This window comes from Anguilla anguilla, chromosome 18 (genome assembly GCF_013347855.1).
Source record: "Anguilla anguilla isolate fAngAng1 chromosome 18, fAngAng1.pri, whole genome shotgun sequence".
NCBI classification, from domain to species: domain Eukaryota; kingdom Metazoa; phylum Chordata; class Actinopteri; order Anguilliformes; family Anguillidae; genus Anguilla; species Anguilla anguilla.
The window spans coordinates 11,332,492-11,350,912 of record NC_049218.1 but is presented as its reverse complement, the minus strand read 5'-3'; the positions used below and the strand labels follow the sequence as shown (position 1 = coordinate 11,350,912).

At 43.5% G+C, this 18,421-nt stretch overlaps 1 protein-coding gene across 2 annotated transcripts in view; it reads right to left on the bottom strand.

Moving 5' to 3' along the window:
* dact2 (dishevelled-binding antagonist of beta-catenin 2) overlaps window positions 1–14,543 on the bottom strand; it is a 38,392-nt gene extending 23,849 nt beyond the window's left edge. For both annotated transcript variants that reach the window (XM_035399788.1, XM_035399789.1), the window contains exon 1: window positions 14,251–14,543. In XM_035399788.1, the coding sequence (XP_035255679.1) occupies window positions 14,251–14,289 (39 nt within the window). In that variant the 5' untranslated portion in view covers window positions 14,290–14,543. The remainder of the gene's footprint in view (window positions 1–14,250) is intronic.
* Between the last annotated feature and the right edge of the window lie 3,878 nt (window positions 14,544–18,421).

The window sequence follows — 18,421 nt, the reverse complement described above, 5'->3', positions numbered from 1 at the left end:
TTAGCTTGCTGGTGTCAACAGAATTTTATTATGCTGATTGATGACATCTTTGTCAGCCGAGGCTTGTTTTTTGTATATTCGCGGGTTATCATATAAAAGATTCTACATATTTATTGTACTCTTCCATGAGCGGTGGTGGGAAGACAAGTAAGTAATATAATTAATTTTGGAGCTATGATCATTTAAACTATAATTCTACCCAATAGGGATATTGTCAATTTGCTCCAGTTTTGTAGAAGACCCTGGATGTTGGGAATAACAGGTTGGAGATTAATCTCCATCATTTTTTCAATGCCTGGTGTAAGCTTCCTCTTCCTAGGCAGTTCAATGTCTGCCCTATTTTGTTTAAGATAAGTGAGGATTTTCTTCCTTCTGATAACATGGTTACATCCTGAGATGTTCCATGAGATAATCTGTGAACTCCATATATAGCTCTTTGTCTTAGACTTTACATAAAGGGCAATCAATTGTTATCTCAAACAATGTGCTGTATTCATTAGCAGTAGACCTGAATTCAACAGGACCATTTGTAGAGTCTAGTCCAATTCTCCTGTTTATGAACACAAACAATATAAAACCAAGAAATACAATGACAGTCCTACGTGAAGAAAGAAAACAAAAAGCAAAATCCCCACCCAAATCCCAATGTGTGTCTTCCAAAAAGGGAAGATTATAGGCCCTCGGTACTGTAGCATTGCTTCCGATGGACTGTTCTTCATGTCAGGCACATACACACACACTCAAACTCTCTCAAACACACGCACATACACACACACTCACTACAAAACGTCCAGGCGTAGTACTGGTAGGATTGTCTAGTGTATAGGCTGGACTCAGCTAGACGCTAGCTAGGTTATCAAGGAAATCAACAGGAAGAGATGAGTTAATCGGTTCAGATTTAGGGTGGCTTAACAATGAGCTAATCAGGCTGGTTTACCACATGGCGCTCATGAAACTATTTTGCCTTCTCTGGTGTCTCAAATTTGTGAATCTGGTTATAGTGGGGGTGAAACTGCACTGCTCTCTGATACAGGGCCAGATTCACAGAGTTAATGCTGCACATCTCTTGGCGAGGGTCAGGGTGTATCTCCCTTGTACTTCAACTCATAGCCAACTCCAGCTCTCAGTGAAAACAGAAGACAAAGGCTCCAGCAGGATTTCTGGGTGTGGCTTCGGGGCCATATGTGCAGTATTGCCCTTTCCAGGTGTGGTGGGGATATAAATACCTCTGAACTCGTAGTTACTCTCATTCCTCATCCTCTTCGAAAACAATCGTGGTGGGGTCATTGCCATCTACACTACCCGGAACATTTAGGATGCGTACACTGGACCTGGGCTCCCTAACTCATCCAGACGATCCAGGAGAGAGGCATTCTGGGCTTAAGGAGACTCGACTGTAGTTTTCACTGCAATGACCGTTCAGTGTTCTCAACGGCCAATGTTCCTACCAATGGCAGGTGGTCCTAGTAGGTACCAGTGTCACACAGAGCAGTCAGCCAGGTTTGCAGGAGCTTGACATAGTATTGGATCAAAGCAGCCATGTTACATAACAGGCATGTCTTCCTTTGAACCAGTCAGCTGCTTAGTTAATTCTGCAATCAGCTGTGCCATTGGAAGAGAATCAGTAGAATTCAACCTGTCCTCAGAGGGTTGTGTGTGTCAGTGTTGGAGGAGGAGGCGGTCACTGCCTCAGTCATGTTTGCCAGGTTACCAGCAAAGCTAGCTCGTTGTCACTGTACATTTTTATTTCTCTGTTTAGAGTGTTTCATTCTGTTCTCAGCAGGTCACTTTTGAAATGTATTTAGATAAAGACAAATTGGGAGACCCTCTGCTTTGCATTCTCCACTTAAATCACCAGAAGTCCCCAGTGATAAAATTTGTCATGTTTTATGCAGAATTTTTTTTTTTCAAAATTTTTATTTGAGTTTCTGGTAGATTTGTTAGCTGTCTGTATGCTGGTTTTTGGATAGAAAGATTTTGAAAATCTGGAACTACCCATAATCTAATGTCAAAACCCTGGTCAGGACACAATGGAGACTACTCACCAGGCTTTTCAGAGCATCTTCTTTTGCACCAACCCCTATACTCTAATTGGCACCTTAATTATTACATCTCATCGAAACATCGCAATGCAAATATTTTCTTTGTAAACCCCAAATAAGTATCGGGGGATGGGAGGGGGAGCTGAGAGAAAACAGCTCTCACAAGAGAGGATTTGTAGATTAACATCTTGTATGTTTGCTGTGTAAATGTTAGCTTTAATAATTAAGAGCAACAGTTTCCACATAAGTCTTATTTTTTTCGTGCTGGAGTCAATCAGTCCTGGTGGACAAATTGGTCTTGTATACAGAAACCGTTTAGCAAGAGGAATCACGCTAGCTTTTTGCGAACTGAGTTATGGCTGGTGTGTGCGTGCATGCATGCGTGTCCTGGGGGTGGCAAAGGACTGAATTATTTGCACAGCTAAAAAAGAAAATCATACTTTTTCATTTTCCTTGGCAGTTGGTGAGCGTGCTCCGTACGTGTCGGAGTGTAACTGAGACATTCCACGTGGAGTTCAGTGCTAGGTTCTTCTTGATTCATCGTCACTCATTGTATGAACTCGCGCACCACGCTGAAACGATCCATTCTTTGCAATTGGGAGCATTTGCTTTCCATTTCCTGGGCTCTCGCTGCTTAAAGTTTCTTCTTCTTCCTCCGTTTCTTCTTCTGTGGTGCACAATCCACAACCGTGGCTGATTCGTCAGCATTCAGTCCTCCCTCTCCCTTCGGGTATACTGAAATGAAACTGATTATCCCTGAAACTATTAAAAATAAACACGGGCATGAACCGCGTCATTGATCCACTGCTGGACTGTGCGCTGCTGGAAATTAGCTTAAACCCAGGAGAAATACCGGACCGCTGGCACATTTCTTTCCCCTCTTTAATATTTGGATAAACTACACATATAAAAATCACCCTTTCTGAAAAACACCATTAAAATGAAGCATCACTAGATGTGGGTAATGAGGCGAGGTGTAATATTCCAGTGCTATTGGTCTGTTGACGGGGCCTGACCTGGTCTCAGTTGCAGCAGAATGATGTTCTCTGGAGGCCGTTGAGTGCCAGGGACGCTGCCTTATGTGGCAATTAAAACATTTTTTTTTCAGGCCACTAAAAATGATGAATGCATGAGCAGGCCTGGCTCTCCAGCTCTCTCTCTCTCTCTCTCTCTCTCTGTGGTGTTTATTCGCCTCTAGCCATGCGACGGGTAGTTGGGAGGGGTGCAAAGCTCCCCTCAGGGAGTCTGCGGGGGCCCCCCCTTGCCCTCACATCTGAAGAGGCGACTAATAGGAGAGCAAACAGGGCGATTGCCGCCGCTTCTCCCACAGAGAGAGGCTGCGTGAAGAGAGGCTCAAACCCGCGGCAGCGAGCCGGCCCCCCTCACTCCAAGCACAGTCCGTTCATTCTGTTAACACGCGTGTGTGTGTGTGTGTGTGTGTGTGTGAGTACGTGTGCGTGTGTGTGTGTGTGCGTACGTGTGTATGTGTGTGCATGTGTACTGGTGTGTATATGTGCGCGTGTGTGTGTGTGTGTGAGAGAGAGAGAATGTTAATGAATGAATGAATGAATGAGTGTCTTAGGGACTCATGATACCACATGCATATGGGCAAGCTGGGCACACCAGTAAGAATAATAATCCAGTATTGAATAAAGCCTTCAGACTTTGAATGAGAGAGAGGGGAGGGAAAGCCTATTGGTATGAAATATCTTTCTAAATACAGTCATTGCATTCAGAAATGAACACAGATTAATTAGAATAATCAATAAATGTTACACACAGGCATGGAAAAAAACAACAACTACTGTTATTATTATCATCTCTCTCTCTGTCTTATTCTCCCTCACTGGCACCCACATGTGTAGTCTGACACCTCTCTGGAGGCCCCCTGTTTGTCTTTTCACCCCACATGAAGGCGTCATTCCCTGCAAACTCTGGCACTGGCCAACGCGTACCCTTTTCTCCTCTCTAAAATACACACACACATGCCCGCAAACACACGCGTACACACACACACAAGCTCACACACGCACACACACACACAGAGCATTCTTCAGAACACACTGGTACTCCACGCTTGGTGTTGACTCTGCTAATTGACCAAGATGTCAGTACCCAAACCACACCATCGTATCCAGGAAGGAGGGAGGGTTGGAGGGGATGGCGGAAGAGATGAAGGAGGCACTGATGGAGACTAGTAAGAATGCATGCCATTACGTGAAGCTGCTATTTGTGCTTATAATACTGGGAGGATGGTAATGGTGCTAAGGAAGTGTGGGATGGATGGTGTGGGAATAATCAAGTGTTTTGATTGGACTGAGTATACAGAGCTTATACAGAATTTGAACATGGAGGCAAATTAGTCCTATTGATTAGGCAGATCAAGAGTTTGTGAGAAGCTTCCTCCAGTAATATCCTTTTCATGTCTAAACTGTTTTTGTGATCTGTAATAGAATTATGCAAAAACAGTGTGATTCTACCCACATTTAAAATGGCTGAGAAAATAAAATGCAAGTAGTATTTAGCATTTTAAACCTGAAGGGACTTTGAAATGAAGCTCCTAGTCACCCGAAAACAGTTCTGTCATTCCTCTAAATGAAATTACAGATTTTCTCAAGCAATTGCAGACATGAAGGTTTACTTGCAGTCTTGTAGTCCTGTCTCTTGTATTGAAAACACTTCGAAGTACACGCAGTAGTACCCCACTCAAGTCTGCTCAAGTTCTGTTTTCCACCATTGACTCTGATTTCGCAAATCTCCAGATGTTTCCTATACTGTTTTATTTTTTGGTTCATTAAGAATATTGTCATGGGGATGAAGGACAAGCATAAACAAGCCAGTTCCAATTTTACTTGCTTATTGAAAATTGTCCACCTTATCTTTTTCCAGATGCCGTGGTGTAGTCTGTTACGAGTGGGTGACTTTTACATTAATCACTTGCCCAGCGCTTGTCAAATGAGAAAGACACGAGTCAGAACTTGTGCAGATGGAAAAGGAGAGAGATTTACTGGAGATTTAGAGATTTGCCTCTTCCTTCATTAATGTACATCATTCAGGTATTTGTGCACCTTGAGGACACATTTGCAGGTTGTTATTATAAGTAGCTGCTTATAATGGATGCTGCGTAAAATAAAACATGCCCTTATGAACTTGTTTTTTGTTATTTTTATGAATTAAGAAGTTTGATAATTCAAACACTCACCCAGCAAGCACACAATTAACTTTTAGTTAACCGCTTCTAATCTGGAAATATTGCATTTTTAAGCTAACCTAATGTTTATAGGCATACCCCCAGTCTCTCCTAGTTAGAATTGATCATATCCCATTATCTTTTTAGTATGTAATTATAATGATAATATAAGTACACAGTAGTAATGAAACGGTTAAACAGTAGATGTGGAGAATGGGAATCAGCAGCAGATGGCAGACCCTTATCAAAGTTGTTTGCCAGGCAGAAACAATAACAAAACAGGTTCAGGTCAATTAGCATTTAAAGGACACATGTTTAGCCCTGCTACTTCAAGCTCAAGAGCCTATGCTGATTTCAAGATACTGCTTATGTTTTGATAAATACAGGAGCTGGATTGGCCTCTGTAGAGGAACTACTCATATCTCATTCATAAAAAAAAAAACAAACAAAGCAACCATTATATAAAAAAGTATTGCATATTAGGTCCATGTGTTCTTTTATATTGGAAATGTGACATTGGAAACTGCTTACCTCTCTCAAATTACAGAGGCAATTGCAGCTCCTGTTTAAAGTAGACCCAGGTATGCAAGTCACAGCTACAGGGTGGGCTGAAGTTTGGATTTCATTCAACCCCCCCCCCCCCCCCCCCCCAACCAACCCCCTGCCCCTGCACCCTGCATCCTGGTGCACAGGTATGTGCTGATCAATTCAGGGAGTAAGGAACACCTCAGCAGGACTGAGGGACAGAGCGCCGGTCGGCCGGGGTAGGCGGTGGCAGGTGTGTTCTGCGCGGGCAGCCACAGCTGGGCCCCGGACTCACGGGCAGGGTGAGGTGTCTGTGCACACTAAACCACCTGACCCGCCCCCCAGCCCTTTACACCTGTGCGCCTCCCCCCGCCGGCTTATTGTGACACTTCCGTGTCATCATCACCGTCACGCGCACAATCAATACTCCTCAGTGTTTCACGGTCTGAGGCCCCAGTCAGCAGACCATGACGGCAATTATTCCCCTTCCTCTCTTTCTCTCTTCTCTCACTCACTCTCTTACTCACTGTGCCCCTTCTCTCATCTCTTTTTCTCTCACTTCTACATTTTCTTACTCCTTCACACTCTTTTTCTCCAATACTTTCCAGTCTTTCTTTGTTTCTCTTTCTCTTACCCTTTCTCCCCATCTCTTTCTCTCAATCTTACTCTTCTCTCTCTCTTGCTCTCTGTCTGTATGACAATCTCTACAGATACCACAGAATAAAAGGAAAAATATATAAACACGTTGCTATGGCACTTTTTCCCATTGTATGATGTTTACTTGCCTCATCCGGATGCACGGTACACATGAATGGGGTGGTATTGTGCACGAAAGCATCTTTTGTGTCTTTCAGAATAGTCTTGATTCGATTGACATATTGTTCACCTAAACACAACAACACAGCCATCCTCACTCCCTCACACTCCACTGATTTCATACACTTTTTTTTATAAATCACATTTTTCTCTTCTGTCTGTAAATCAAATCACACTAAGCCTTTGATAGGATGATGGAGGGCTGGGAGAGTGTGTGTGAAAATGTGTGTGTGTGTGTGTGTGTGTCTGTTGGGGGGTAGCGTTTGACAGGGGTCAGGGGCTGCTGTGGACCTGGTTTCAAAGGATGAGTTCTTAGCCAAAAAAAAAAAAAATTCTCAATGAGCTGCTTTGTGTGTGGTTCTTGAGAACTGATTTCTCCAGGACTGTTCCAGCTAATTTTTCAAAACATGCTTGCCTTTCTGATGATGGAGCCATCCCCCAGACCTCTGTCAAAGGGTTCCATCACCTCTTCTTGTTGTCTGCTTGTTCTATTCAAATGTGATCTTATTGCAATTGTATGAACCAACTAGACGTGTTTTTTTAAGTTCAGCTGTAACTGGTTAAAAAAGATGTATGTGCAGGTTGATTCAACAGCATGGAAGGTCTTAAGACATAAGCAGCCTTGATATAGACATTCAAAACTAATGCCATTTAAGCAGCCCCTGACAGAGGACACACACATAATCTGACTTCTAACGTTAACCAGGGAGCGGGGACAACAAGAGCTCCTTTCAAGGTCTTTTCAGTGCGGATTACGAAGGCTGACTGCTCGGCGAGTTTCAACAATGTGACCGTAATACCTTCATCATCTGTAGATTTTCTGGATTCTGCAGAACTATAATAATTAATTAAATCAGCTCACTCGTTCGCTTGACACTTTGAAAGATCCGAACACCGTGAGAGCTGTCTCTTCCCCCCCCCCCCTTCCCCACCGCCTCTTATCTGTGAAGCAAGAAGGGGCCTTAAGTTTGGCTGGGGTAGCAGAGGCACTACTCTAGTGATACAGAATGCTGTTCATACCCATGACCTGTGAGACAGTCTCTGGTCCAGAACATGGAATTCATTTTCAAGCTCTGCTTACTAAAGTCAGTCTAATAAGGACTTCGGTCACACTATCACTCAGAACCACGCTGACCTCCTGCTTCTGCCCCTGGCTTTGAAATAAATGCATTCACCATGAAAGTGCACCATTGTGACTTTGGCTGTTTGGAAAGTAAAAATAGCCGTTTCATAACATCCATTTCACAGATTGCTAGCGTCCGTGATACCAGAAGCTTGTGAGTTTAGATCCAGGCTGACTTAAACACCAAGGCGCATTGTCCGATGGAAAAGAACTGAATCGTTCTTGGCCTAATCCTGGCTGTGAGGATGTCTCTACTGTTGTCTCAAGACTTTCATCTGGCTCTGGGTCAGAGGTCATCCAGGTGTCTATGGCTTGAGACAACGATAGAGACAAGCACATCTTCACAGCCAGGATTAGGCCAAGATCGACTCGACTCTTTTCCATCGGACAATGTGCCTTGGTGTTTAAGTCAGCCGGGATCTAAGCTCACAAGCTTGTGCGCTGGTACTGAGGCACCTTTGGATTTGGTGCTTTGCAGGTCTGATTACCCTGCTGAGTCCTGTCACTTTATCCTCTCTGGTGACAGATGTTCAATGCTGCCAACCTTGCAGTAGTCATTTCTTCTGCACTAGTGTTGCAAGCCTTTTGCAGTGCTGTGCCATTTTGGGGTAGAACCACTTCAACCAAAAGGTCCTAATCCTCTGGCTAAGGTCAGTCCTTTGTTTCCTCTTCTGTCCTTTTGAACTGCACATGGCCGTACTGCTGACAGAGGCTTACTCATACAGTGGTCTTGAACCTGCTGGTCAGTATTGAGTTGATGGAGAATAGCTCAAAATTTGGAACAGGGGATGGAAAAGGAGACCAAGAGAATAACAGGGGGCCAATGGTAATTTCACTCTTGTTAAGTGGCATATTGATGGTCCCCATCTAAGCGATATCTACCCTAAACAGCCTATCAGCCTCCCCAAGTGTGACAACTATGTGTACCTGTGCCTGCATTTGCTATGATGGTCCTGCAACAGCTTGCACAATTTCCTTCTTTTTATTCATTATACTATAGCTTTATATCTCATTATATTCGACTTTTATTATTTTTTCCATTTCAAGTGATTTTTTTCAAATGAATTCATTTAGACTGAAATTTTCCAGCAAAATTCCAATTGAAACCTGAACCTGGATTTTTTAGAAAGCCACACACCATCATGGCTTGGAGTCATATTTATGGATAATAAATTACCGAGGCTAAATTATATGACAGGGATCCATGCATTTGAAGTCGTTTTTTTTTTTTTTCCCCTTCGAGGCATAGCTTTTGGTAATTAAACGTGGAGGGAGAATGTTCGATTGTTACTTTTCCAGGGAAGAACAAAGCATTGCATGGTGGTCCGGAGGCATGAGCTCCTTATCCCTCTAAACACGATGGCGGGGCAGCTTCAAGAGCACGCCTGCTTTGTCAACACAAACTGCGTTGTAATAGCCATCTGTATTCCTGTAAACATCGTACGGTATTGCAAAGGGTAGAAACGCATCCTTTTTCCCCTCAGTCTGAATCTCATCCAGTGGAGCTTTCTTTTTTTTTTTCATTTCCACAGTAGCTAATGGATTCTCATCCTGTTCCCCCAGTGAAAAGTGAAGGAACAGGGGGAGATGAGCGCTCACAGTTTGGTGTTTGCAGACGTGTTATTTGGCTCTTGATTGCAGCCTTCTTGGCGAAAAAGCACTTGATTAAATGATTTATCCAGACACCCCACCCCAATCCCTGTAATCGAGGATCCTTAATGGTTGTTAATGGGCCTGGGGGGAGCCCTAAATACCTGAGTCCTGACGGCGGAATTTTCACTGCTGCCATGGCGATGCCGTCATGACAGTTCAGCTGCAGTGATGCTCTGGGTTGAAGAGATTTACATGGCGTGGAGAGTTACCTCAAACTCTTAAGGTCTGTTTGCCAATCACAGAAATCATTTTTAGCTGATAATCTTTCAACCCAAAAGGTGGCTGGAGGTAGGATTCGCTTGCTCAGAGCCACAGAATCACTGTACATAAAAACTGCACAATGCATCCTGGAGCGTCACATGTATCATAACATAACGTCTGTGGATAGTGAAATATACTAATACAGCATAACTATAATATCAGAATGTCATTTAAAACCGGTACACACAGCCTCTCTCAAAGGCTTTCAGAATTACATAGGGATTGTGGGTAATAGGACATGTCAGGAGTCCTGTTCAGGTAGCATGATTTCACAGAAAGCTTCTTTCCTCCACAGTAATGGGGATATGCACTAAACCTATAGCCCACTGAGACACGGCTCCTTTCCCCAAACACTGTTCAGTGCTGCGGTTTCAAATGAGGTATGTCCACAGCTGTCCCTCTGCAAATAGATTTTTTAAAAAGCTACAAAACGCAGAACATGACGGGGCAGGTCCCGCGGAGAGGGAAAACCGAAAGTGTCGGGTTTCACAGAGCGTCTGTCAGTCAGACGCGGAGCGCGGTGGATGCACACACCCGAGGGGCATCGCGGTCTCCGCAGAGGAAAGCACGAGTCTCATTTCTTCTGTCCTTCTCAAAAAGCAGAGAGAAAATGTGCCATTAATTGAAATCGAGCACTGTCATTTTCCAACAAAAAAGAAACAAGCTTATTACTGCATCTCAGCTTCTGATGCTGATGTCATATATGTGGAAATGAATTCATGCACAACCTACATTATCTGCCCATTACATTACAACCTGCAGGACTGATTTTTCTCCACTTCCATGAAATGCCATCATACTTATGGGCAGGCACTTGCACATTCCTGGAGTTATGACAGCATATACATACACAGGCATCCATTTGCCCTTGTGTTTGTGTTTGTGTCTGTAACAAGCACTCGTTCTGCTCTTAGGTCATTCACTTAATGGCCTTGATTTTGGCAAGAACAAGAGGTGCGGAGTAGTAGTTTAGGAACTTGGTGTACAAACAGGAGGCATTCGGTTCAAATCCCAGAAGGACTGCCTGTGTTAATGTTCATAAATAAACAAATAACTTAATTACACAAATATTAACTTTGAGAGCAGTTCCTCCCCCCCCACCACATTTACTTAAAACCTGAAAAGGTACTTTAATAGTGATTTAAACCTATTCCTTTCTTGACTAGTGACCTGCACTCAAACACCTGCTCTGCCATCTACACATATACAACTTCATGTGAGCATGTGCCATCTTACAATATACTCGCCCACAAGCCATTGACTGATTTTTCACACTGCATGCTACATGGGACTTAGCAGAAAAGTGCTGCATAGCACGTTAAGGACAGTTGGTTACCTGAAAACATTACTTTTAAGTGCATATGGATACTCTACTACTGAAAGCCATGGAAGCAATGTGAGTAAATAAGGCCTTGGTTACATAAAGATTTATATTTAACTGCAACTTGCAATAAATGCAAGTAGGCCTATTTGTTTTTGTTGTTTTTACTTTGCAAACAAAGATCTGCATGTGTTTGAATACAGTGTTGTTAAGGAAGGAATGTTAAGCCTGTTCATCTACTGGGCGGTATGCTTGTAAGATGTTAACAGGTCAGTGGACTTGGCTGTGAATTCCAGGGATGAAGCGATATGTCTGGGCAGAAAAGAGTGTGTCGGACTCGGACTATGCGCCACAGATATGCTTTTGTTCCCATGGTAGTGTGTGAGCCAGTACGAGGCTCGTCATCCATTTCACATATGGATCAATTCGCTCTGCGGGGTCGGGCTACTTCTTAAACGGCATTCCCCATTCGCAATATAGCCGGCTCAGTTTCGGGACCAGTCTTTATTGATATGTTCATCATTCTGTGAGTTTTGTTTTCTTTCCTTGTTCTCTCTCTCTCTCTTTTTTTTTGTCTGTCGTGCACCTGTTTGGAGCGGGCAGCTGGGGGTGGGCGTGTCCGGCCTGTCAGCGGAACATTCCAGAGGAGAAGTCACCCCGTTAATCCCCCGAGCTTAGGCCCGAGCCATCCCGCCAAGCCCCCCCCCCCCCCCCCCACCCCAAACCCCCAACCTCCCCCCTCCGCACCCCCGTGCAGCCCACCCCACGGCGGCTCTGCGGACCACTGCGGTGCCAAAAGGTGCACATTGTGTGAATGAGATGAAAGCGCAGGCCCCTCCCTTTGCACGGACACTTTTAATCCCAGCAAAAATGCAAGAATGAAAGCAAATATTGTTTTGTCCAAATTGGACAAATGGAGAGGTGGGTTGGGGGGGGGGGTCGGGGGGCGGGGGGGGGGGAGCAGTGGGGGCGGCAGTGAGTGGGTGTTGAGGGCCAAGGCTAGAGGCGAAAACATCTAATGAAACAAGCACAGCATATTTGTTGTCTACATGTGCAACACTCCTACTGGATCGCTGAATGATGCTCAAATTGCTTCTGTCTAGTTCGGGTTTCAGAGTGTCTCTCTCACACATACACACACACATACATACACAAAGGGGCACACAAAGACACGCAGACAGTATTTTGAGATTTTCCAGATGAGTGCTACATCACCATTCAAGCAGAACACCTGACCTGGACAGGAAGTCATTTCTCCAACTGCTTTCTACACAGCTGCAGAGTAGAAGTGGGCATCACCCTCAAACTGACCTCAGCCAGAAATCTCCATGGCTCAGCAGCGTTATCATGGACAGTCAAGATTGATCTTTGCATGGTGCCTGTCTTGACATAACCCAAGATAACGGGCCTGCACACTGAAGCTCAAGCATAGAGCCGGCAGAAACACTGCAAAGCAGAAATCAGGCCAATCATGCAGCAAGGAAACAGGCACATTGGCGAGAAATCCCTGTGAAAATTGGATGAATGGAATAAAACATGTTCACTAAATGCAAACTCATGCTTTGATTGCATGCATTATGCGTTTCAGATGGAAGAGCACGATACAGACATAAAACACACTTTATTAAACTCTGTGGGGTAATCTGTCCTCCGCATTTCACCCATCCTAGTTACTCAGGAGCAGTGGGCAGCCACAGTGCAGCACCCAGGGACCAACTGTGCACGTCTTTAGCCACCTGCTTCACAATGCAACGAGTGGGCTCAAGCCAAATTGCAGCTACAGGATGAGGCACGTTGCCTCCACCTGTCCATCAGGGCCTGCTGCAGGCAATTTTTGTGGATAACACCAAATATGTGCCCGCTATTTTACCCATCCGCAATCGGATTTCACACATGAACAAATCTGATAGACTGGAGCAATTTTATGTGCCTTTAAATGAACAAACAGTGCGCAATCATTTAATTAATCTCATCATAACCACACCCGACGGGCTGGTGGGTGACTCTCATTTCCCCTCATTTCGATGGAGATTTTATTTTCGTTCAAGCTGTCTCGTCATCTCCTGATCTCTTTGTCTTGCCTTTTGGTTTTTTCCTTTAAAATCTGATCAAAACAAGAGTCCCTTTGTTATCCTGGGAAATTCTGATGTCACTCCACATTTTGCTTTTTGGCCTTCCTCCACTTTGCTGGAAGTAATGAATAAAAGGGCCGCATAATTCCTACTACATCCACCGGAATGTAGACTGTCCTGAGATGCCCACATTGAAGGTGGTCTTTGTCCTGACCGTCCTGCTGATCGAGTGTGTCAGGGATGTATTACAGAACCCACATTCAGTCTTGTACATGGACATGGTTTACAGAAGCAGCATGCAGCCTGTGTGGTGGGTTTGCGTTGTGGCTTGGACTTATAAAAACAACTTGCATTGCGTATGCAATATGCAGGAGGGCTGTGTTTTTGAACCGTACCACTTGATATTTCAGGTTCCATGTTAGTTTAAACCCCCCTTTGTTTTCATTTGGGATGCCCTGTCATATTTTTCAACTCATCAAGTCACTACAATCATCCTCCATCATTTCTGGAGCGCACAGACTGTAAGTCACCTTTTGCTCATTTTGAGACACACCAAGAGAACGTTTGAAAAGGGGCTTTATGAAAAATCTCCTTATTTCATAGCGGTGAACACACCACATAACCGTCCCTCTGCCATGTTGTCAATCACAGTACAAATGACAGAGCGTGTCCTGAGTAACTCTTTTCCTGAAACCTCATAAAAAACAGCCGACAGAAGCCCTGCGGCCCCACACTGTTTACCCACTGCAGGGCTCTGACAGCACAGGGAAACCAAGGAAGTTGCCATCAAGGCTGTGTGACTGGTGCTGCCAAACCGCTCCCAACAAATGTCGCCAAACGCACCTCCAAAAGTCTCCACTTTACTTCAATGTCGCTAGATAGCAAGCCGCGCAAAGCAATGCCTTGTATTGCAACTCAGCTTGTTTTTCAGTGAGCATATCACAATATCACCCTCCAGACAAGAACATGGAAACATACTACGGCATCAATTCGAATGTTTACCAGCTGTGGTCATATTCAAATCTAATATCAAACCGAAGGCCACAGCCTATTTCTAGTGGCATAATCATTTTCAGCAACCCCAAAACCTAGGAAGGTCTTTTGCAACATAAGAAGTAGGTATTACGTGTTAAGCGCGTTCAGCAGTTAATAAAAACAAACAAAAAATAAATAAATAAATAAAATTTTTGAAGTTAATAATAAGACTTATTTCCAAAGCAATACTACAATAGTCACTCTGAGCCTACCTTTAGGGACCTTAATGTAGGCTTGAGGACGTAGTGCATCCTCAGACATGTCTTCGTACACTCCAAACTTTGATTATATGTTCCCGTGAAAACTTTGAGTAGCCTCAGCTACTCCTTCACACGCCGGACGTCTCGTTTAATTGTCTGGAACAAAAAAAAATATTTCGGCAAAAAAAGCAAATCTAATACAAAAATAAACACCGTCCTTTAATAAAATACAACACTTGGTTATAAAAAAAAATATTTCGGCAATCAACAGACCAAACAGACCTAGGTTACTTCCGCTTAGACGAGTCAGAGGAAGCGTTCAATACATTTGGCAAACGCCATTTGTTTGGAGGACCAATTATTCGCGAAAATGAGGAGAGCTCTGTTCATTGATTGATTGGTAATGTTGCATTTCAAACCCTAAACACGGAATCCATTGGCAGAGAAAAGTGACAACAAAATTACAGACACTACAACAGCTAAACTACATCAAAGCTAAAGTTGAGGTGAATGTGTTTTATTTATTTGTTTATTTCTTTTATTTATTTATTTGTCGTTGGGGGGTGTAGGTAGGATGTTACAACTAGGTGGATGTTATCCTATATAGTTAGGCTACAAAGCTTTCATATAATATATAATGTTACATAACCATCTAAATCGCTGAAATGTTGCCAGGTTATTTTTTAAATAGCCAGATTAGCTCATTGTCTCAACTGATTGTCAAATATTACAGTGAACATTGGCAACACTGGCTTTGATGGGGTTTAACATTATTCTTTGCACAGCCTGGCAATCCTGAAATGTGGTACCTTTTATTTTCCCCCCACACTCAACGGGAGACCTGCACTCAGCAGGAGAAGAGAAGGAGATAGGGAGGCTGCCATGGAGAACTCTAGCTGCCCAAAAGCCAACACCCCCACAGATGTGTGTCTTATGACACTGTGCCACTTTACACTGGACCCCGACCAGAGGGGATAAACCACAACAATCTGTGCCAGCTCTTCAAACAAATCTATTTTTTATAATTGTGTTTACATGTGTCAGCCACTGTAAGCACTTACCTTACAAGTCCACAAATTTGTATTGTTTGGGGGGTGGGGGGTGTAGGAGGGCCAGGATGACTGATGACTGGCAGGAGGTGTAGGGGAGGGGAGGAGGTGGGAGTGGGAGGACGGAGAAATGCCTCCAGACTGAGGGCGTGCTACGCCAGACGCCTCCGACTTGCTGGATTGCATTCCTCCGTGGAACAGTGCGATGCTGTACGAGGGGTAGCGTGAAGCTCGTTTCAACGCGGATTTAAACCAGATGACCGTGAAATAGCAGAGCAGGGCCCTCGGAGACTCCAGCATCATGAAACGTGAAACGGAAGGAAGAGGGACGTGTGTTACGGCTGCAGTTATTGTGCTACTCATGCGTGACTTCATCACAGCATTTTTCAGCAATGTTGTTTGGAGGGTAAATGTCATTTCAGATATGTCAGAAATCACCTGTCTGTAGTGATAAACACAACAGAAATGATTTCATGAATAGGATGCCGGTTTGCTGCATAAACTAATATATCATATGCTGATTTGAATAAAACTAAGGATCTCAGTATAGAAGCTGTGGAATGTAGCTGTTCTCTATAAATATATGTACTAATTATTGATTATTAACTTTGGATCAGTTGGTGCTTTGAGTATGTCTGCTAAATTACACTGGAAAACAGAACTCTTTAATAAAATTCACTTAGCTCATGAAATTAGCAAAAATACACATTCAACGATAAACACATCTGTGTCAGTGACTCAGACCTCATGACCATAACTCACAATCAGCTTAGTTGCCAGGAGACATGACTCATGGGATGTCTCTCTTGAAATAGGATCTTCAGCGTTGAGTCAACTGCCAGCCCAGAGAGGCTTCCTTCTGCCCGGGCATCACTGTTTAAACAGGATTCTTTGCAAATGGCCTCATTCAGACTTAATGCACCTTACTGGTTCTGATTCACCCGACTTCTACTGAACACCACAAACACCATAAATAAAAGCTTTTGATCATTTCAGAAATTAAGCAAGAGCACTTTTCAGTATGTATACTTTTTCCCAATACCTGCTGTGTGTATGTGTGAAACTATGGCCTTACCGTGGAGGTCTATAAAATTTAATAGAATTTGAAGTTTGAGTTTAAAAGTGTTCACACTTAGGCCTGAATTTAATTGAAACCATTGTCCCTGACTTTGACTCAAAATTAAACGGTTTCTTTTCCCCTCATAAAACAGTTCAGCAAGTTTAGCAAAAAATTGGTTCATATTGGAACCATTTGCATTTATTTTCAAGTCACATGCTGACTTAATCAAGGGCTGCATGTTCATTTAACTCTCTCACCCATTTTCAATGTGAACTCCAACCCTTTAACACCCTTTAAAGGCATGAAGCATTATGGGTAAGAGCCTAAAGGTCCAATGGGGTGGACATGGAACACTTCAGTAATGAATGATGGCCTCGGTGGATTTCCATAATTTAGTTGTAATCACCGGAGGTTGTCAGGCTGTGTTCCTCAGAAATGGCTTGTACATGGTGATTTTGTCATGTGCTCAAAATAAAAAACCATTCCACTTATGTAGAATCTTTAATTCCCTCGATACTGTTACCCCCTGTCATTGGTTATGACTGGGCCTGGATTTGATTGCATACCAGAGTACTACATTGCTAGGACCTGTCAGAGTTGTATTATGACTGAAAAAACATAGTTCAAACCATACCAGTTGGATTGTATTTTTAAGGGTTAAAAGGTTGAGTTTTACTCTTTTCAGAGTTTAATCAATCAGTCAATCAATCAAAATTCTATTTATATAGCACATATATAGCACTTTACAAAAGATTTGTCACAGCACGCTTCACAGTTTACCCTGGCCTAAACCCCCACAGAGCGAGCCAGAGGCAACAGCGGCAAGGGAAAACTCCCTGGAACGACATGTAGGAAGAAACCTTGGAAGGAACCTGACTCAGTAGGGGGGCCCAAAACAATGGTAAATATAAATTACAGTGCATAGAGAGTGTTGAACAAGCAACACGTCGTGATAAAATGCCATGTAAAGAGTTAGCGTAGGCTACTACTCCACACAGAGTGAAGAATGTCCCTCCTTTCTGTTTGGGCTTACTGAAGGTGGAATTTCCCAGCAGGAAACACAGAATGCCAACCTGCTTGGCTGCCGGTCTGTCTGTTTGTCTATGCTATATTCCTTTGGTTCTTTCTTATGTCTGTGTGACCTTGGGTTGCCCTTGCCAATATCCGTCTGTCTGTCTGTCTCTGCCTTCCAGTCAGTCAGCTTGTCTTCCTGTATGTCTGTCTGTATAACTGCCAGCTTCCTTTTCATTATCCGTTTGTCTGTCCATCCCTCGTGGTGGTCTGCACCGCTGCAGTTCAGAGGAACAAAGAAGCAGGGACTTACACACACTCATACACACACATACCACACACACACGCACACACGCACGCACGCGCACACACGAGCACGCACGCGCGCACGCACGCACGCACGCACACATGCACACACACGCGCGCACATGCACACACGCGCGCATGCACAAGTCATACGCGTTCCTCTGCTGTGATATACAGTATCCAAACCTGGGCCAATTTTCAGTGATTAGGGAGCAGTAAGTCCTCAAAATGGCTTCTTAAAACATCAGTAGGTAATCCTTCCTTTGTGCTCCTCAGCTCTGAAACCAGATCAGGAGGCGGATTAGATCGAACCTTTGACCAATCCTGATCATTTATTTCACATGTAGAAAATGAGGTCAGTCTCAAGTGGAAATGCATCACCAGACTTGGCAAATAGATACATATTCCAGTTTAATTTCTCACAAATTCAGTCTTATTCCAATTAAGTAATGTTATTTTTTCAAAGACGCTAAACAATGTAAAGTAATGCCAGAATGTAAAGCTCTTGCTCAATAGGAATTCAGTTTTGCACATTTTGTACTATGAAACATTTATATAATCTGATCATGAAGGGGCATAATTCAAAATATAATTCTATTAACTAATTTATCTTGAAGCAGTTCATTTTCCATGCTGTCTTTCAGTTTAAGTCTGGGAAAAAAAAGACTTTGCTCACAGCTTGATGATGTCATATTTTAATGCGACAAAAGAACCAGTCATCATAATTAACCTGCACCAGTTTTCGAAGGGACGGACC